This window comes from Aureobasidium namibiae (assembly GCF_000721765.1).
Source record: "Aureobasidium namibiae CBS 147.97 unplaced genomic scaffold scaffold_2, whole genome shotgun sequence".
In the NCBI taxonomy this organism is placed as follows: Eukaryota; Fungi; Ascomycota; class Dothideomycetes; order Dothideales; family Saccotheciaceae; genus Aureobasidium; species Aureobasidium namibiae.
Genome location: NW_013581207.1, coordinates 939,264 through 957,611, shown reverse-complemented (window position 1 = coordinate 957,611; position 18,348 = coordinate 939,264). Strand labels below are relative to the sequence as shown.

General features: G+C 51.7%; 7 protein-coding genes across 7 annotated transcripts; 4 read left to right on the top strand and 3 right to left on the bottom strand.

The window, feature by feature from the left end:
- Positions 1-57: 57 nt before the first annotated feature.
- On the bottom strand, positions 58-1,225 carry M436DRAFT_60539 (uncharacterized protein; the record flags this gene model as incomplete). The annotated part of the gene is made up of 2 exons (XM_013575572.1): positions 58-131; positions 187-1,225. 2 exons carry the CDS (start codon positions 1,223-1,225, stop codon positions 58-60), a joined length of 1,113 nt encoding a protein of 370 aa, XP_013431026.1.
- Positions 1,226-1,497: 272 nt separating this feature from the next.
- On the top strand, positions 1,498-2,157 carry M436DRAFT_60538 (Nnf1-domain-containing protein; the record flags this gene model as incomplete). The annotated part of the gene is made up of 1 exon (XM_013575571.1): positions 1,498-2,157. One exon carries the CDS (start codon positions 1,498-1,500, stop codon positions 2,155-2,157), a length of 660 nt encoding a protein of 219 aa, XP_013431025.1.
- A 1,063-nt stretch (positions 2,158-3,220) lies between these two features.
- Positions 3,221-4,771, top strand: M436DRAFT_37328 (uncharacterized protein; the record flags this gene model as incomplete). Its single annotated transcript, XM_013575157.1, has 2 exons — positions 3,221-4,288; positions 4,352-4,771. The coding sequence occupies 2 exons, from the start codon at positions 3,221-3,223 to the stop codon at positions 4,769-4,771; spliced, it is 1,488 nt and encodes a 495-aa protein (XP_013430611.1).
- Positions 4,772-9,122: 4,351 nt separating this feature from the next.
- Positions 9,123-10,560, bottom strand: M436DRAFT_37429 (uncharacterized protein; the record flags this gene model as incomplete). Its single annotated transcript, XM_013575179.1, has 3 exons — positions 9,123-9,240; positions 9,295-9,492; positions 9,548-10,560. The coding sequence occupies 3 exons, from the start codon at positions 10,558-10,560 to the stop codon at positions 9,123-9,125; spliced, it is 1,329 nt and encodes a 442-aa protein (XP_013430633.1).
- Positions 10,561-12,637: 2,077 nt separating this feature from the next.
- Positions 12,638-14,080, top strand: M436DRAFT_60535 (DHH phosphoesterase; the record flags this gene model as incomplete). Its single annotated transcript, XM_013575570.1, has 2 exons — positions 12,638-12,816; positions 12,874-14,080. The coding sequence occupies 2 exons, from the start codon at positions 12,638-12,640 to the stop codon at positions 14,078-14,080; spliced, it is 1,386 nt and encodes a 461-aa protein (XP_013431024.1).
- Positions 14,081-14,392: 312 nt separating this feature from the next.
- On the bottom strand, positions 14,393-15,874 carry M436DRAFT_37426 (uncharacterized protein; the record flags this gene model as incomplete). The annotated part of the gene is made up of 3 exons (XM_013575178.1): positions 14,393-15,573; positions 15,630-15,734; positions 15,811-15,874. The coding sequence occupies 3 exons, from the start codon at positions 15,872-15,874 to the stop codon at positions 14,393-14,395; spliced, it is 1,350 nt and encodes a 449-aa protein (XP_013430632.1).
- A 1,065-nt stretch (positions 15,875-16,939) lies between these two features.
- M436DRAFT_69667 (uncharacterized protein) lies at positions 16,940-17,826 on the top strand (the record flags this gene model as incomplete). The annotated part of the gene is made up of 2 exons (XM_013575728.1): positions 16,940-17,317; positions 17,374-17,826. The coding sequence occupies 2 exons, from the start codon at positions 16,940-16,942 to the stop codon at positions 17,824-17,826; spliced, it is 831 nt and encodes a 276-aa protein (XP_013431182.1).
- Between the last annotated feature and the right edge of the window lie 522 nt (positions 17,827-18,348).

Here is an 18,348-nt window from a genome sequence, read left to right as displayed (position 1 = left end):
TTATCGTGGTGGTCAATATGAGGGTACCATGTGCGGGCCAGCCTATAGAAGACGAATCTAGTCCTCTCTGATGAACAGCGAAGCAAACCAGCCCTTCTCTCTCTTGACAGGGATAATCAGAAGATCAAGGACTAGATAAAATTGTCAGCAAGGATGAGTCAGCACTTCATAATGAGATAAACATACTCTTTCCGCCGTCAGCAACATTGCAGTCGCGGATATCGACCTTCCAGTTTCCCATCTCGGCCACGCGCAATTGAGCGAATGAAGCTTTTCTCGTACACATCTTCGAGTTGGCAGATAGAAGTGTGCGGACAGGTCCGAACAAAGCATCGAGAAGGCCAGACTTTTGTCTCGCATTCCTCGTGGCGTTATAACTGGCGATACTGTGCTCAAAGCCCCTGTCAGTGAAGACGCGACCCAGAGGGACATCGAAAGGCAAAGGTCGCTGTCCGAAGAGAAGCTTGACGGGCTCGATGCGCAAGAGGGGTTTTCCAGTGGCAGAAGGGATGGCCCAGATACGCTTGATGACATCGTTGGCTCCATAGGCGGTCCACGATGCAAGAGTGGCCCATATCAAGCCAGTGAGGAGGAAAGTAGTGGCGATGAGAAAGTTTGATTTTGAAGGATCGGTAGTGAAGAAGCCGACTTGTACGGCAGTCAAGCCACCGAGCAGTAGACTGGCGAATAGACACCAGGCAACGTATTGACGAGCTTTTGTGGCCTCGTAGATGAGGAGTGGGGAATCGGCGCTCGCGAGCTCTTGTAGGGCCTGTGTGACACCAGAACGGCCTCCTGGTACGTAGTCGAGAGTGGGAACTAGGGGCGATGAAGGAGAGGAAGAAGCCGAGATTGCTTCAGCTGGCCGCTTGACGGTGAATTGGCGTTGTGGACTTGTGTGGGCTGCCGAGTGGTGTGTGGTTGGAGGAGGGGCGTGAGAGTATGCAGGTGCTGCAGAAGTGACAGAAGCGAGCCTTTGCGAAATTAGACGCTCGGTTGCCTCTTCCTGTTTCTTGAGAGCATCCTTGCGCTGCTTCTTGCGAGATGGGGCGGAAGCATCGATGGGCTTGACTATGGCATTCGACGGTTTGCGCACATGGAAGATTGGGGACGAATGGAGTAGTCGCGTCTGGAAGGGTGTGCAGGCGCGTAGTCCTAGAGGTTGTGACAGCGTTGTTGACTGCAATTGAGGCAGTAGCCGGAATGGTCGCCAGAGAGAAGCCATGGTTGACAGATACAATCAATCGCATTCAACATCATCTCGAAATGTCTCCAGGCGGTCCTCTTATCGATAAGGTATGCCGAGGTGTGCAAGTGCATAGTTGTGCCAAGCCAGGCCAGGCCAGGCATGCGACTTTGTTGACATGTTTTGTGCACGAGATCGACTCTACTCGCTAGCACGAGATATCAGACCGATCAGCACTCGCGCGTCTCTAGCAGGGAGTCAGTCATTCATCCACCGTCCCCTGTTCTCATATCCTCGCGTCGTCGTCGGCCATGTCTGCTGCGCCCAACTCTCGTTCCCCGTCACCAGCGCCAGCTCCACCTGTCCAACAAACTCCAGGTCCACGCGCTGCTGCCCTGCAGAAGCTGTACTCGGATGCCATCTCACACACCCTCCGTACGTGCAGCTACTCCAACTTCGCTTCATCCTTTCCGACTCCGGCCAGCCATGCTCCCGATGCCATGAAGCAACTACACGCCGACTTTGTCGACAAGCTGCACCGCTCCTGCACCACAAACTTCGACCACATCCTACGCGACCGTCACCTTGTCGAGTCGCTTAACGAGCTGGATCGCTTGGTTGACGACGCAAGAAGAAGAAAGACTGCGGCCGAACACGCGACAGCTGGACAGCCAGTACAACCTCCTCTGCCTCCTCACACCCTGCCCGCCGAGTCGTTGTATCTTTCGCATCTCTCGCCGCTACTATCCGAGCAACAGGCTACTCTGTCGTCAAGGTTGCATGCTGCTCAATCCGAGAATGCCAACCTCGTCGATACAGTGCTGCAACAGCGACGAGAAATTGAGCGTCTGGTATCGCAGCTAGAGACGACGATTGCTGACATCGATGCTGCTACCGAAGCTCTGCCCGACATGGATGCTCTGGCAGAGGAAGCCGTCGCTCTGGACATTGACCTGAGAACTGCCGGTTGATGCACACAAAGCACTGATTGCACACACGCCCACCCCACTATTTACCCCCGTCTGGGCAAAACAGACGAAAAGGTCCGCGCGGAGCAATCGTCGCATCGCGTGTCTCTGTTGCCAACAGCGGGGCATCTCCTCGCGCTGAAGCCTGTCTCCCTACCTTTTTCAGCCCCATGGCCGCTAGCGTGCCCACGAATCCACGACAAAAACCAGTTTCGACCACACCGTGCTCGTGCGCTGAAACATGCCTTCATGCTGCATCTTCCAAGTCCTCCATACTTGCGAATTGCCTGCTGGCTGTGTGCTGTTGCTGCTCAACATGGATGCCATCAGCTCCATGCTCCAGCTGTGTTTGGCTTATCAGTCGTTGTCTTGGACGATGCGCCATCAACCACATCCCTCGACGGTTAGTGGTTCTGTGGCTTCATCTGGACACAAGCGGGTGTTGGCATGTGCCCCCCATGCCCTCCATGCTCTAACCCGCTACGGCGAGCGGGGAACCCACAATCCATGCCATGCCATTAATCACTCGTCTGCTGCTGTCGAGTCCATCTTTGATATCTTTCTTCAATTCCTCTGCATACTGTTCGGCCTGTTCGGCGGTATTTCTCCAGCTCACTCCAAGTTTTCTCCAGCGCACTCTTGTCCAAATCCCCAGCCCTCCGCATCCCCCCGGCGTCCCCCATCTCGGCTAAACTGACGGACACGCCGTCACGCTAGCTTCCCGGCTTTGGCCTAGACTTCTCCACAATTATTCGGTCACCGTTTCGCCAATCAGTCCCATCGTCGACGACAGCAAGGGTGAGAGGACGCCTTAACACTTCCTGTCCTCTGCGACTCGTAATCTTCTGCTTCCTCTCATACCTGTCTCCTACCTACACTCCTTGCCAGTGTCGCTCTCATATCTCAATCTCTCGCACTGACATACCGTTCGTCGATCCGGCAGTCCTCCTGCTTTTTCCGATCCCAGACGCAGGTCCGACGATCTGAAGTCATTTTCTACAATCGATAGAGCCGAGCGTGCCTGTCATAGAAAGTGTTCGCCATGTCTGCCACACAAACTACCCAAATGACACGGCGTGCTTCGGCCTTTGTGCCTCTGAACACCACACAGCTTTCTCGAACCGTAACGCGGGACTCTGCCACAACCCCTGCACAAGACGAAGATTCACAAGCAGCACGCCCTCGAAGCCGTCGCGTGACCAGCTATCACCATCCCTTCCAGACTCGATGTTCGCCATGCAATGACCCTGCACCATCTTATGCAGCAGCCACTCGCACTCCGAAGTTTCCTCCTGCTCCAAGATTTTTCGATAATGGAAGAGAGGTTCTGCCAAAATATACTTGCACTGTGTCGAGAGAGGGTCCAATGCAAATGCGTATTGAGAAGATCTCGCCCTTCCAATATCTTCAAAAGCAGGACTTCCGCACTGTCTACGTCGTCCTCAACGGTACTCAATTGAGCGTTCACAAGATCAAAACTGTTCAGCTTGCTGGTTACTCATTGCCCACAGCTGGAGCACTGATCAAGCGATACTCTCTCCAGCACGCTGAGATTGGCTTGGCCACCGATGTCCAGTACAACCAGCTACTGCCCGCTACTCGCCTAGCACATTTTATTCCTACCGTTGCCCGTCGCAAGGCTTTCGAGAAAGATCCTGACCTTTTCACGCCCATCTCACAGGTGGTCCTCCGCCTGCGTCTCGAGACTGATCAGTTCCTCTTGTCGGACCACTCAGAGGAGCGCATCTTCCGATGGATTCACGATTTGTCTGCTAGCATTGATATCTCATTGCCACTTGATGAGCGCTCCGCACCAAAGCCGTGCACTATCCCCAGACGCCGTCGTAGACAGAGACAGGAAACGGAAAACATTGATGATCGAAATGTGATCGAAGAGCAGGAGCAGATTATGCGCGAGATGTATCCTTCATTGGCACGATCGATTGAAGAAGGATCAGAAGGTGCAGAACTCTCTCGCACTGAGACTACATACGACACCAATGCTCTGACACTCACTGCTACGCTGGATCAAGAGGCTGAGGACATTGATCTATCGTTCCTGGCCGAGGATCTTGGTCCAGAACAACGATCATCTACTCGTCCTGCCAACCTTCGTCAGATAACCTCGTCTACTGTCTCCACGACGACCTCGTTTCAATACGAGACTAGCTCTGACAACCTAGGTCCTGGCGGAAAGTGGGCTCCACCACACGCCCGTACGAATGCCTCTCAATGGCGATACATCAAGCGATGCATGCCCACATTGCTCTTCGATGCTCCTCGCGCCAACGATATCATCATTTGCCATGGCCGTCGCTTGAGGGTCAACACTAAGATGGACATGCTTGAGGAATGGGAATTGGCGCCACCCACTTACGACACTCACGAATTCCCCGAAGGTCTGGATCGCTCCATTACCATGGCTTCTTCTCTTGCGACCACTTCTTCTACCATCTCAGCATCAAGCATCGATACTCAAGATGGAAAGATCGCTGCTCTCACTCACCAACTCCCTGAGGGCGATATCAAAAGAAGCTCGCCCGCCCCTGTTGTCACTCGCAGCAAGATCCCTGAACGTACTTTGATGGAAGAGGGTATCGTCGTTATCGCTTTCTGAGCAGAACATGTCAAACACGCCAAATGAAATGAACGCTCCTATGAACAAATTGACGAATCAATGCTATATTTCACTTGTTGGGATTCTTGGGTCGTTTCCTTTTCCTTAGCAAGGCGCAATCGTCTGCTCCTTTCTGCTCCCTTTCCAGTTGGCTTTGGCGGAGATTTACTGCATGTTATAATCGTTGCGTCCACTGCAATTTGCAGAATCCAGATACCCAATCCCAGTCTATAGCCTGATGTGCATTGCTATCTGCTGTGTGCAAACAAGACACTCGCCCTTTCTATAAGAACAAATGACATTCTACTTGCCCCTTTTGCAAAGACGATTTTTGATTATTGATCCTCGTGTCACCAATGCTACTCCAATCCATTGCAAGGTCTCCTCTTGCTGTCGTGTGTGAGAATATGGTGAATCTTAGAGGGGCTAAGCGGTGCAGCTCAAGATGTGTGAGCACAAGTTCGGTCCGGTGCAGAGTTGATTGATATATTCGCGCTCTGGTGTTTTGACACAATCTTCATTCACTATTGATAAATTCATGCTTCTCTGCTCTCATTGGTGATTCACAGCATATCTGGACATGAACATGATATTATCAAGACTGCCCAGGCAGAAAATCTTACTACATGTTGTTGGACGGCGGCTGAGTAAGGTTTGGGCCATGGCTTTTCAAGAACAGGGTCGTAGCCGCGACTAGAAATCTCTTGAAAGTCCTCGGGGGTATATGCAAAATCATGCACCGCGAGCTTGGATTCTCGGGCAGATGATACAGTGTAGAGGCTTTAGGAGAGTGGACTTTATGCTGGGTTTTGATCAGATTGCATGTGCATTGAGTGGTGTGGTTGATATTCTATATCGAAGGTGATTTCTAAGGGTAAGCTGACCGAGACGATTTAGACGAGGAGGACAGATGAATATGATAACCGAGAAGTGAGGACGGAAAGGAATAGACGGTCAAAATTGTCAGTATGAGGAACTAGATAGAGATGATCACCAGAGGCACGAATTAACGTGTCTCTGGCTGAAGCATCGTGACATCTAATCCAGCCGGCGGAAAACACCAGAAACGAGTCTCGTGATGTACGCACGTAGACTCTGAGGAGAAATGAGGAAAGTCATCAGATGAAGAAGATGAATTCAATTGGAAGGAGGCAATCAAGGCAAAGATATCAATCGTTCGCTCCTGCCGAAGTGTCTAACTCCGAAGGGCATTAATGATATTGAGAATATAGAAGAGTGAGAGTTGCATATGAAGATCAAACGTACTGATAAAGGAAACCACCCTGCAAAACAACCACAAAGGTTGAGAAGGAGATGAAAAGTGCAGTTGGTGAGAAGAAAACAGGAGCCCGTAACTCTTTAGTCACAAGACGACATGGCCGTAGGATGTGAGCTCTTCTTTCAGAGACACGCGACAGATTAATGACAGATCTGCCGACTGAAGTAAGGAACTGATGTATAAAGGCGCAGCGGAACTGAAGATCGTGCGGTATACAATCGTTCTGGCACCAAGGCATATGGGGCCGATGCTGTCTGTCGGCAGTATCGTGTTCTCCTGCTACGACTTCGTGTATACGTGAACATCAACCCATCCAGTTATCAATCAGACGTGGTAGGCGGGTTCTAAAGCAAATCCTTCTCGCGGCATTTTCCTCAGCACGGCGCCCCATACCAATCCTTCCTCGCGTGATGTTCCTGACACCAGCCTCGATCGTGCATGGCAGGATCGCAAAGTAGAGTTTTCCTTTTTTTGTGGATCGTCGCTCTCACAGAAGACAAACAACAGGACAGATCTTCTTCACTGTGGTTCATTCTTATTCCCGAGGTCGTTCTCATCTTTCGGGATTCATCTGAAAGTTGCCCGTCGGGAAACTCGTTCGCTGCTGTACAGCCTACACTCGATGGTTTTACGGATGGGAAACTGTATGTGGCTGTATGTATTGCTCAACGAAAAAGTTGGTCAAGATTTGGAGGAATCTGGGATTAGTGATAACGTGGTTACATGTGGCAAGGTTCCGACAAGGAGCTTCTGTCGGAACCTTGTCCTTGCCGATGGGAATTGTCAGTGCGGCGCTGTAGGATTTCCACGATGAGAAAATCCTCTCGGGAAGCTATGAATAATTGCTCCTCGCGAATGTGTCCTATTCTGTATAGAGATTCACGCTAGGAAATAGTCATGGGTGAACGAGGAAGTTGTGAGGCAAGATAGACTTTCAAGATGTCGAGGTCATCAGTGTTTTCTTGATTTTACGGAGCATGTTTGAGGTTTGATAAAGCATCCTAGCTTTAGGCTGTCTCGCTGACAGAATTTCGTCCCTGGCGCTTTCGTGTGTTAGATTCGCGGATCCCACGTGTTTGGTCACGGTGACCGGAGCGGTCTCCATAGTTTTCCAAGGCTTTGATAGAATGTGACCAGAGACAGCCCCCTTAGCAAGCTGAAAGTACGGCTCAATCGTGGAAGCGATCTCACTACAGTCGCAGCACATGAATTGCCATATCGTTTCCATGCACATTACTGCTCGACAGAACAAGCAGTGATCTTCGTTTGACGAGCATAAAGTGTTTCCAGCCTCATCTCGGCAGATAGCAATGTGGTAGCTCGAGACTTGGACAACCATGTGACAGCCATCTCGCTTGAGACATCTAACCTTCTTCAAGATACGAACGTATATTTGCGCCTCACCGTCCGCTCAGCACCGCCTCAAGACCTCTGAGGTGCTATGGTGCCAGGGGTTCGGCGCCATCTAGAGAATTAACTCTTACCTCAAGATGCGATGGCCCAAGGCACACATTGATCCGATCGGTTTTGCCAACTTCTTCGCCGACACCCCCGAGCTCACCGAGTTTACCGAGTTTCTCTTTTGACTTTGACAGCACCCACTGCTGCAAAAACCTGCATGAAGGTCAACTTTAACCCTGAATACCGCGCAGTACACGATTCTTGGCCTTTTGGATTAGTTTCTGGCTAACAATATTCGAGACTCTGCTTTGCAGCCTTGTGTGCTGTACAGCTCAGCCCTCACACGAGACTGGTTTAGCGCTTCTCCTGCAGCATGCAGTCCGCAGCCGACATCATTTGACCGTCCTGCCACCTGTTCAGAGACCTTGATGGTCTATGTCTTGTGGCGACCATCTGCTTTTCACGATGTGATCCATAAAACAGGGAAATGTATATGTTTTCAAGAGTCAAAAACAAGCGAAGAACAATAGAAGGGAAGAGCAAAAGCATCGAACCAAACGGTGAACTAGCGAGGAAAGACCCAGCCAAACGTTCGGCCAACTTTCTAGGATGTGATCGTTGTCGTTAAACTGATCTGCAAACTCCTCCCCATATGCAGCTAGGTTTTTGCGATGTCAGCGAGAAGATCCCACACTATATCTTGGTCTCGATTCACGATTTGTGAGCATGCAACGAATTGTGCATACAGCCACCATAAGTGCTAGAATCATAGATGTGGCGTGTACCCATACAACAAGAGCGACTGATATGAAGGAGGACACTGATATGAGGTTCCAACGTTGGAAGATTGCACGCTACGAAGTTTTGGTTCTCAGCCCCAAATCTTGACAGATCTGGGGGTCGGCCTTGGCATGAACGACAATCATTTCATCCAGGCATTTCGTTCAATGATTTGACAAATTGATGGGCACACCGCGTGGATATGCTTCGCGACCGTCGTTAGCAGAAAAAAGTAGGGTCGACTTTGTAGGAAGCTCTGTGATTATGTGTTTGTGTATGCATAACTCGGTCGGAGCAGAGCGTGAGCCTCTGAGCGGCGCGTCAAGCTGACTCAAACAAGGACAATAAAGCTAAACGCATCCTCAAAGGAAGGGCCACAAGATTACTGATCGAGGCGGGTGCCGGATAAGCATGACGGTGCTGCATGGGATTCGTCCAATGGCGGCTTTTTGGGAACGCGTTCCGCCGCTCGAGCTCTTCTTGGCACGCGAATCGTGCTATTGGTCATAAGAAATGCAGGTAGAAATTGTCTTGATCGATTGCCTGTCGACTGTGACTAGTGAGTTGGTCCTGGCTGGTCGTACATGTCCTACAGGCCATAGACTGTGAAGGGGAAAGAACAATAAAATTGAAGATCCGGAGCGCCAATCGTAGGAGTCGTTGGAAGTGTGTACCCCACCCCATTGATTGTCGAGCACGCCAGCGGCCTTGACAACCGTATCGTGACCTGGTGAATTCAATCAATGAATCGTGGATATGAACAGCCTGTGAGAATCGTAAAGAGGAGAGTTTGAATTGTGTAAACCGGAATGCCGCCTGCATCGAGGCGCGTTGCCTTCTGTTCAGTGCTCAACATTCCCAATCAAAATAATGAAGGGCGGTTTTGCAATTTCAAGCGGGGCCTGCACGCCGACGGCGTCCTCGGCCGCCGCCTTCAGGTCGCTGGGCCAGAACCTCTCGAAGCAAAGGATCGTCCTTATCTTTGTCCACATGGTGGACACGAACATGCCTGCGATAAAAGTAATTAGTCAAAGATTCAACCCCTCTATTCGAGGTGACGCACCTCTGAAGATTGTCCGGTCGAGGGTATCTGTGTTCGCGCAAAGGACAGAACGGGCACACATAACCAGGACTATCGTGGACCAGTCCGTGTCGAATCATTTCGTTCTTGCGTTTGAAACCCTTGCCTCCTTCGCCTCTAGGACAGCCTTTGACTGGGCAGTAGTGTGGACGACTTGAGCTGTGAACGTTCGCGTGGGAACTGTAGAAACCGTGAGAAGGATGCAATGAGTGCGCAATGATCACAACTTGCTTACTTGAGGAGATATTGGGTCTGAAAAGGTGGAGCAGCGCAACCGGGATGGTCGCAAAGGAAGCCTCCAACTGCCGATGTCGAGCTTTGCAAACGTGGCACTGAAGAATGTGGTGTACCATCTAAAGAGGACTGGGTAGATCCGATCGGAGTGGTATGGCTGGTGCTGTGACCTCCAGTCCCTAAGCTCTGGTGGCTCTGCAGACTGCTCGTGGTATCCGTAGATGATGCAGTTCCCATAGAAGACGAAGTCATAGAGGATATGAATGGTGGAGGTCTGACGGGCTGACCTGATGTGCGCCTGGAATTGCCGTGGTGTGGTACAGAAAACGAAGCTGGCGAATGTGAGTGCGCATAAGGTTCATGGCCGTCAGTCCGGGTGTTCGTAGGTGATGGGTGACCAAGCATCATGAAGTTAGTAGACGGACTGGATTGCTGTGATTGAGGGAAGTGTGCGTGGGAAGCTGCCGCATTCTGTGCAACGATTTGAGTGGCATACGCGGTGAGAGCTGGCAGTCCGGTTGTTCTTGTATCAATTGACTCTGTTGCACTGTCGGCTATCTTGCTCAACTGATGGAATGAAGGGAGAAGTCTATCACTCCTAGGTGGGGAAGCCGCGTCCTCCGTTGTGTCCTCAGGACGTGGTGGAGGGTACATCGAAGACGAAAGAGCCCCAATGGAATGAACCGATTGCGCTCTTTGAGCCGGTGAATCCGTGATGGCGCGTTCGAGATAGCTGTAATCAGGCATCGAGGTGGTATTCGTCATGGTGCGCAGACTGAGAGTTTTTCCATTCGAGACTCTCTCCGTCCATCTATCCACAGAGTGATGTGGGTCCTGGGAGAAGTTGTGGGAGAGCTCTGCGCGAGGCTCCGGAAGAGACATGTATCCCAATGCAGGTGGACGTTGATCGGGTGGTGGCACATTTCGATCTACGAAATCATGCTCCGAGGTATACAAGATGCTAGGCCTTTTCGCAGGTGCGCCCTGTGCATATTGCTCGTCAAGTCCAGTCATTTGATGCATCGGATGGTCGAGGTGGTCGTCTTCTGAACAACGTTGCAGTCCAGCTAGATTTTGTCGTGATCCAGATAAGCTCGTGGCGAGTTCGAGCACTTAGCAGTAGTGTGAATTGCTGCGGGAAAGCGGCCGCAGTGTTTCTTGGTTGGGTATAAAGGATGTACAAGTCAGGACGGCTGAGCGTCTATGTGCTGAAGAAGATGTTTCAATGCATAAGCTAGTATAGCTGTAGCATGCGATGTCTGTTGGAGGCTCTGCAAAAGTTAGTGACGTGGTTGAGTGTAAGATGCGGTGCATTGCCAAAACTGGGGAGAGCGGTAAAGCAAGCTCAGTAGTGTAGAGCAGGCTCCGAGTTGATGGATGACAGATTGGGAGTGCTGCGCCCTGACTTGAGAAAAACAGTCTGTCATCGCATGTCACGCAAACAGTTGCGAAGACGACCAATGCAGCGGCTAAGTGTGTGGCTTGGTCTAGCCTCTCGATGGCCTTCATTTACCGATCAGGCGTCGTAGTGGATTTCTGAACGAAAAGTGTCTTGACACATTAAGATAGTGTTGTACGTACCAGAGCATGGATATGCTTGCGCGTGACAAGCGTCGTGAGCACCAAAACACGACCTACCCTTTGGGCGGCGTGCCTAGTATAAAGTCTAGCAGTGACCAAGCTCAATGTGTCTATACGAAGACTGGACGTGCAATGTATTTCACCAGTATGTTGATGCTGGTGAGTCGCGAAACACCAGCCGTGGTGTGGGATTCAGTCGACAGGTCAGGACTTGGAAGCAAGAAAAGCTGGAGGGAAAATCTCTCGGCAACCACGCCTGGGGCACGCGCAACCAGATAATATTTTCAGATGATAGACAGCTTCCTGCTAGTTACAGGATATGATGATAGATGGATAGTTAAGAGAAAATGATCGAAACGTGACCCGGAAGGTGTCAGGAACGATGACAAAGGTAAAGAAAAGAAAGAGGTAGGGTGCGGTAGTAACCGTCATATGGGGGGACGGGTTGGCAGCAGACAGGAAACTAACAGCGCGCCGCGGAACCGGTCGCATCGCCTCAGATGGAAGTGAACCAGCTCACCTCCCAGCAAAGACGGGCGCTCGATCCGAGGTGAGCTACAAAGAGCCTCAATCAGCTTTATCACCGCGATTCTGCCGGCGAGCCTCTGACCATGCAAACGTAAATCCTCATCCTCTAGTTTCAGCCCCCTTTTGGGTTCCCAGCGGCTCAGCCTCTCATTCCTCGACGAGGCATTTTTGCGGCTCACAGGCCGCCATTGTCCACTGTCATGGAGCACTCTCCTTGACCTGTCATTCGATGGATGTTTTAAACGCGCGATCTGCTTAACCGCCAAGCTTCCTGTAGGCTGTAGGGCGTGGGTCTAGACCGTCCAGTGCAAAACTGAAAATTGGTTGATCTTGAGGCCCAGAAGCTTGCTTCGAGTCGTATCCGCTCGCTGTCTTTCTGGTAGCATCCTTCGATGATTATTGTAGAATCTGTGGTACTGATTTCTGCTCGGTTGTCATCTCTGGTTAGTGGTTGCAGAGCACATGTAGCTATAAGACATGGCCAGATGGCGACGGCTGCCGATAGTTCGTTCTGTGCGCACGCGCATGCTGCAAGCAGATCTTGGTGTGCCGCGAACAACGCAAACGGCTTACCCATGCATAAACGCATCCTTGCAGCCCCGGTGCGCCGCTGAGAACCCTTAGTTGATTTTTGGAGTACGATCAAGATGGCTCATGTTTCACCGCAAAACGTCCAAGGAAGTCACAAGTGCACGACCGCCGCGGAGTGAACCAAAAGGGTATAGTCTGCTTTCACGTAGCTTCAATCCAGGGTCTGTCTTGAACGACCGATGCTGCATGGCATTTCGCCTTCTCGTACATACCATCGGTAGAACCCTTATCCTGATAATCGATTGCACTTTGCGGCAACAAGAGCCTCATGACCCACTTTCGCAAGGGCTTGACTCTTTACCAAATCAGCAAATGCAAGCCTGTCTGTGGGAGCAGCAGTAGAGCCTCAATCAGCATTCGCTCCTTCCACGCCACCTCGAGATTGCAAAAAATGAAGCGCAAGGAACCGTTGTCCGAGGGCCAGGCCAGCGCGGCAAAACGCCCACGAGCGCGTGTAGAAGTTCCCGACTATCACGCGACCGCATCGCACACAGATGAAGTGACAGGACTGCCAATATGGCCAGCTCCAGAAGCCCAGATGAAGCAAGCTAGGGACATCATCCTTGATTGGTGATTTGCATCGAATCAGAATAGTCTTTGTTATGCTATAGCTGACACACCTTCTAGTGCCCGTTCGCAGAAACGGACCATGATCGTGCCAGACAAGGATGCAGATGGACTCTCGTCTGGTGTCATCCTAAGGCGTACATTGGTGCTTCTGGGGCTCAAACCCGATCTGATTCATGTGCATCTGCTGAGTAAAGGTCGAACGGTTCACCATGAGGACGAAAGGAAGGCTATGGCTGCCGTGTCCCCCGAGTACATATTTGTTCTTGACCAGGGCTCGCGCAAATCTGGGCCTCTAATAGATGCTCCCCACACCGGTTTGGTCATCGATCACCATAATGCTACGCCTGAAGACTTCCCGGAAGGATCTTTTTTTTGTACGGCAAACAAATCTCCACCAGTGGTAACGTCTGCTCTTCTGACCTTTCTGCTCTGCGAACCGCTTCACGATGGTGTCAGGGACGAGACCGACTGGCTATGCGTTGTTGGAACGCATGGCGATCTGGGGAACACCTTGAAGTGGGAGAGACCATTCCCTGATATGACACCTACACTCAAAAAGTACACAAAGAAGGCACTCAACGATGTGGTATCGTATGTGAATGCACCTCGACGGACAGCAACATACGATGTCAGCTCTGCTTTCGACGCACTTCTGACGGCTGTGCATCCTAAAGACGTCCTGAAGCATTCGAGATTACTCGCAGCTCGTCAAGAGGTCAATGCCGAAGTCGAGCGATGCACACATACAGCGCCCAAGTTCAGCCAGGATGGCAAGGTTGCTGTGTTCCGGATCAAGTCTGAGGCGCAGGTGCATCCAGTCATCGCAACGAGATGGGCTGGTCATCTCCAGAGTAAGGCTCTCGAGATCGTGATGGTGGCTAATGAGGGGTACTTGCCGAACAAGGTCAACTTCAGCTGCCGAGTACCCAGATGTGCCAAAAGCCGAGATCCACCAGTCGACATTATCCAAAGCTTGAAAGACTATGCCAGCTTGAAGTTGGTGAAGAATGAGGACGACGCTGATGCCAACCTACCCAATGGGTCTGAGATTCCGCTTCTGGAACGATTAGGAGACGATTTCGCTCGAGGACACGTGCAGGCTAGTGGAGGCATAGTCGATGTGGAGCAATTTGAAGAACTCATGCGTCTGATGCGCGTTGGAGAGAAGAAGGACAAGACAAAAGGAGCAGGTCCACAGAAGGGGAAAAAGGCAATTGACGCAGGACAGAGCAACAAACTAACGAGTTATTTCGGGAAGAAATAATGATGATGATGATGAAACCACGAGTCGACAATGGATACGATTGACCAAGACGATCCACTGTATTGTGGCGCAACCGTTCTGCTCATATGTCCGAGTACGATCGTCAGTGAAGATCGCTTCCATGTCGATCACCAAGTGTGAGGCATACAGACATACCTAGCATTGACTCTGATAAGACGAAAACAAGATGAGACAACACTTCAGGGGATGAAATTTCTATGCCGGTCCTTTCGAGTTAATATAAAACTGCAGGTATATCTTTGACGCCATGAAGGAAGAAAACAGAAGCGGAGGAGTAGGTATGCAGTAAAATTAGAGAACAAGACGCCCGGGCTCTGCCTCGAGGACCTGCTTCATACGCTCGAGGTACTCTTGTGCTCTCTTCTCGTCGCCCTTGGGTGCTGAGACACTGAACACGTTCTGAGCTGCCGCAGCGCTCTGTGCGGCTAGAGTCTTGGGTGCCTTCTTGGGAGCTGAGGGCTTTCCAACAAGGATGTCGAAGATATCGGCCTTCTTGGCAGCACGCTGGCTGGTGAGTACAGGTGCAACAGGAAGACCAGTGATCTGAGGAACGTAGTGGCCGCGAGAAGTCTTGGACGAAATCTTGTCAAGACCGAGGACAGAGTTGAAAAGCTCGTCAGCCGTGGGCTTTCTGTTCTTGGAAAGAGGAAGGTTCTCGTTGGCGAGCTCGGAAGCACGAGCAATGAAGGTAGAGAGAGGGAGGTTGATTCCGAGAGTCTCGTGGACGCGCTGTTGGGTTTGGAGAACGGCAGAGAGGGAGATGGGAAGGGCGATTTCAGTGTCAGGAATAGGAGCGGGCTTCTCGGCCTCGATGGGCTTGGTCTCAGCCTTCTTGGGAGGAGCAGCGAGCTGGATGTTGGAGAGGTCGAGGTGTGCCAGTTTGTCCATGCGCTTGGCCTGCTGGCCAGGGTAGTTCTTCTCAATCTTGCCCAGGTAAGCCAGAACGTCACCCTTAAGGAGACGGCCAGCGGGACCGCTTGCGGGGATCTTGTTGGCGTCTTCCTTGGTCAGGCCGTTTTGGAGGAGGAGGTGCTGGACCGAAGGATAGAGGGGGTATGTTTGCTTTCTGGCCTTGGCATCGGAAGAGCCGTGTAGTTGAGTGGCTCTGGTTGTGTCTGCGGCGCCTCCAGCAGAGGCATCGGCGTTGGGCTTGGATGATGGTGGGGCCTCAGCGGCACTGGGCGAGGATTCGGTCGTGTCGATGCCAGACTTGAGCTCCTCTTGCGGGCTAGGGCGATCCTTGCGAGCAGGCTGTCCAGCAGATGAGGACGACTCCTCGGCGGGGATCTCGAGGGAGGCCAGGTCGTCGCCCTCCTCAGCCAAAACGGCAATGCGCGAACCGACCTGAACGGCCTTTGCGCCTTCGGCAACGACAATCTTTGCAAGGATACCGTCCTCCTGGGCCTCGACGTCCATCTGGGCCTTGTCGGTTTCGATCTCCAGGATGACATCTCCAGCCGAGAAGGAGTCGCCTGTACAGCTCAGCTTCAGTAGGCGTAGTCGGACGAGGACCGGATTAGCTGCTCACCTTCCTTGAGCTTCCAGCTTGTAATGTTGCCCTCGGTCATGGTGGGCGACAAGGCGGGCATGGCGAAGTTCTGGGCAGCACGGTTGGCCACGGCGACACTGAAAGCTGCATTGGCTATGTGTTAGACAGGCACATAGAGAAGGACTTGTCGCTGATGAGCAGCGAGGGGCTGGGAACTCACGACGACGGCCATGTCTGCCAACGACGGCAGCAGCGAACCTGCAAGAGCTGGCAAAGGCGACCATTGTCACTACGAGATCCGACGGCTTTTGGGTGACAGCAACAAACGACGACAACGACAGATTGAATGCTGCTGCACAGCTCTCAACAATAACCAAGACCTCCGATGGGGACTCCGACAAGCCCGAAATTGACGGCCCGAACTTTTTTACAAAGCTTCAACCACTTCCGCCGACCAACTCCGACTCGACCCTCTCAATCCCGGACGACCTCGACAAGTCCGCAATTGCTGCGAAACTTCCCCATGGACCTGCCTCAGCGTCACACAATCGAATGAGGCAGTCGCTCTGGAGGTCTTGCTCGGTTGCGCCTTCCCCTGGGAGCTGCTTCTTTCCGTCGCACCTTCCGACTATTCTGCTCGTAGTCTTTGTCTCTCAGGATCTCCTCCACCTAGATTCAGTCGCATGGCACAGCCTACCTCCCTTGCTGCGGTTCCTTGTTGAAATATGGACGTCCTCCATCGGCCATCAGAAATTGGTGACCCTGGCCTGCTTGAAACAATCTTGATAACCGCCCTTCAAGATACGCGCCCGTCGCGCAAACCACTGACTATATCATTCTTGACATCACTCTGCCACAAATAGCTTGAAACAGGCGCGACGCTTTTCCCAACCCGTTTCTGCAATCGCTTGATCCTCCTGCTAGACGCGCTCGTCCTGGTAGGCTGTTCTTCCACCACGCATGCTTGCTCGACCTCCGGCGCAGAAGCGCTCAAATCATGTTGGCTGTTCCCGGACGACCGCCTACCAAAATAGGACTTCCTGAGAGCCTTACTATCAAAAGGTGCAGGTGTTTCAGCATTGGTAGGATCTACGCTCAATTGGCCATCAGGCCAGGCACCATACCATGACCCCAAGTATAAGTTCATCTCTTGCGCATGCCTTTGAAATATCAAGTCATTCTCGCATCGTGTTAGTCATCTCCACCTCTACTTGCCCTCCTTACCGTCTTTCTATTTTACAGGTTTCTTAACCTTAATCTTCTATTACAACGGGTCAACCATCTCTCTCGATTCAGTACCATCCTGGAACTTAAATCAGCCCTTCAAGACTTCGCGTATTGCTCATGAGATGCCCAAGACCAAGCGAATACCGTCAAACCTCCGTCAATCTCCCTTCCCTGTAGCACAAGCACCCCAATCCGTATCTGCAGAACCGCAGGCAGGCAATAGACACACGGCCAATTGGAGTTCTGCTGATGATGAGGTCCTGGCCGCTGCTAGAGCAGCTGGTCTCAATTGGCAATCTACAGCGGCAAAGCACTTTCCCAACAAGACGGCAAATGCTTGTCGTAAGCGTCACGAGCGACTGGTTGAACGCCGAACCCACGAGGACTGGACCACGAAACGACTGGACAATCTCGCAGTGCAGTACATGGAACTCAGAAAGGACATATGGGGACCATTGGCGGCCAAAGTCGGTGAGCGTTGGAATGTAGTCGAAGCAAAGGCAAGTTGAGAACGCAAGCCTCGTGTAGACAAGGAACTTCCTAACATGCTTACTAGTGCATGGAGAAAGGCCTTAGAAATCTCCAGTCACTTGCACGTACCGCTCGCAAGACATCTGCTTTTAGTGAGGATCTCCCTGCCCCAGACAAGGAAGAGCACGAGGGCGATTCTGGCATCGGCTGTTCAGAGGCTGAAACGGAGCCAGTCGATGTTCTTAGCAGAGATGGCCAGCCTTCTACGGGCTCAACATCAGTCAACGTACTGCCACCTGTTGGGCTTTTGGCCAATCAACAGACCGCAGTGTATCATATCCTGCCCAGGCCTCCGCCGTTGCCCCTCTATCATCCTCCACCAAAAGTCCCTGCTCTTAACATTCCACGCACAGGCAGGTCTCTTTCCACAGGACCGTCGTCCAGCAACGATTCTGCACAGCGAGAACGAACACCAGATAACCCAACTCAACGGAGTGTCAGTATCAAATCGATGCTTCTGCACACGCCGCAATCTTGAGCACCTAGAAGGGTAGGATTCCAGTACGAATGATGTATGATTGATGAGCAGCATTGCTAGGCGTTGCGGATTTTGTTTGTTACTTGATTGATGCATGAATCACGAAGGGTAGTCTGGAGTCGAATGTTTGTTTGAAGCGGTTTTAGTGTAGTCGTCACGTAGGAGGGAGGTTTGACATGTATAGTCGAGAAAGAAGACTCGGCAATGAACAACCGAGCTGTTTTGGTAATCAGCCTCATGGGACATCAGGCTGATGTGTATATCGCAATGCCAAGATGATTGACGTATCTCGGAACTAGGCCGCTGTCGGCGACAAGACCGGGTTCCCTTCCAATTGCGTGTTGTCGAGATCGATTTTGAGATAGAAGTTCTTTTACATATTGAATCGTCGACGACTCTTGTGGCAGACGTTTGTCAGCTTACGTGGAAGGTGGTCAGGACACATGCGAAAGCACCTCGCAACTCGATGAGAGCCTGTCAATTGCCGGGGCTGAGTCTACAGACGACTAGCCCCCTGCTGCA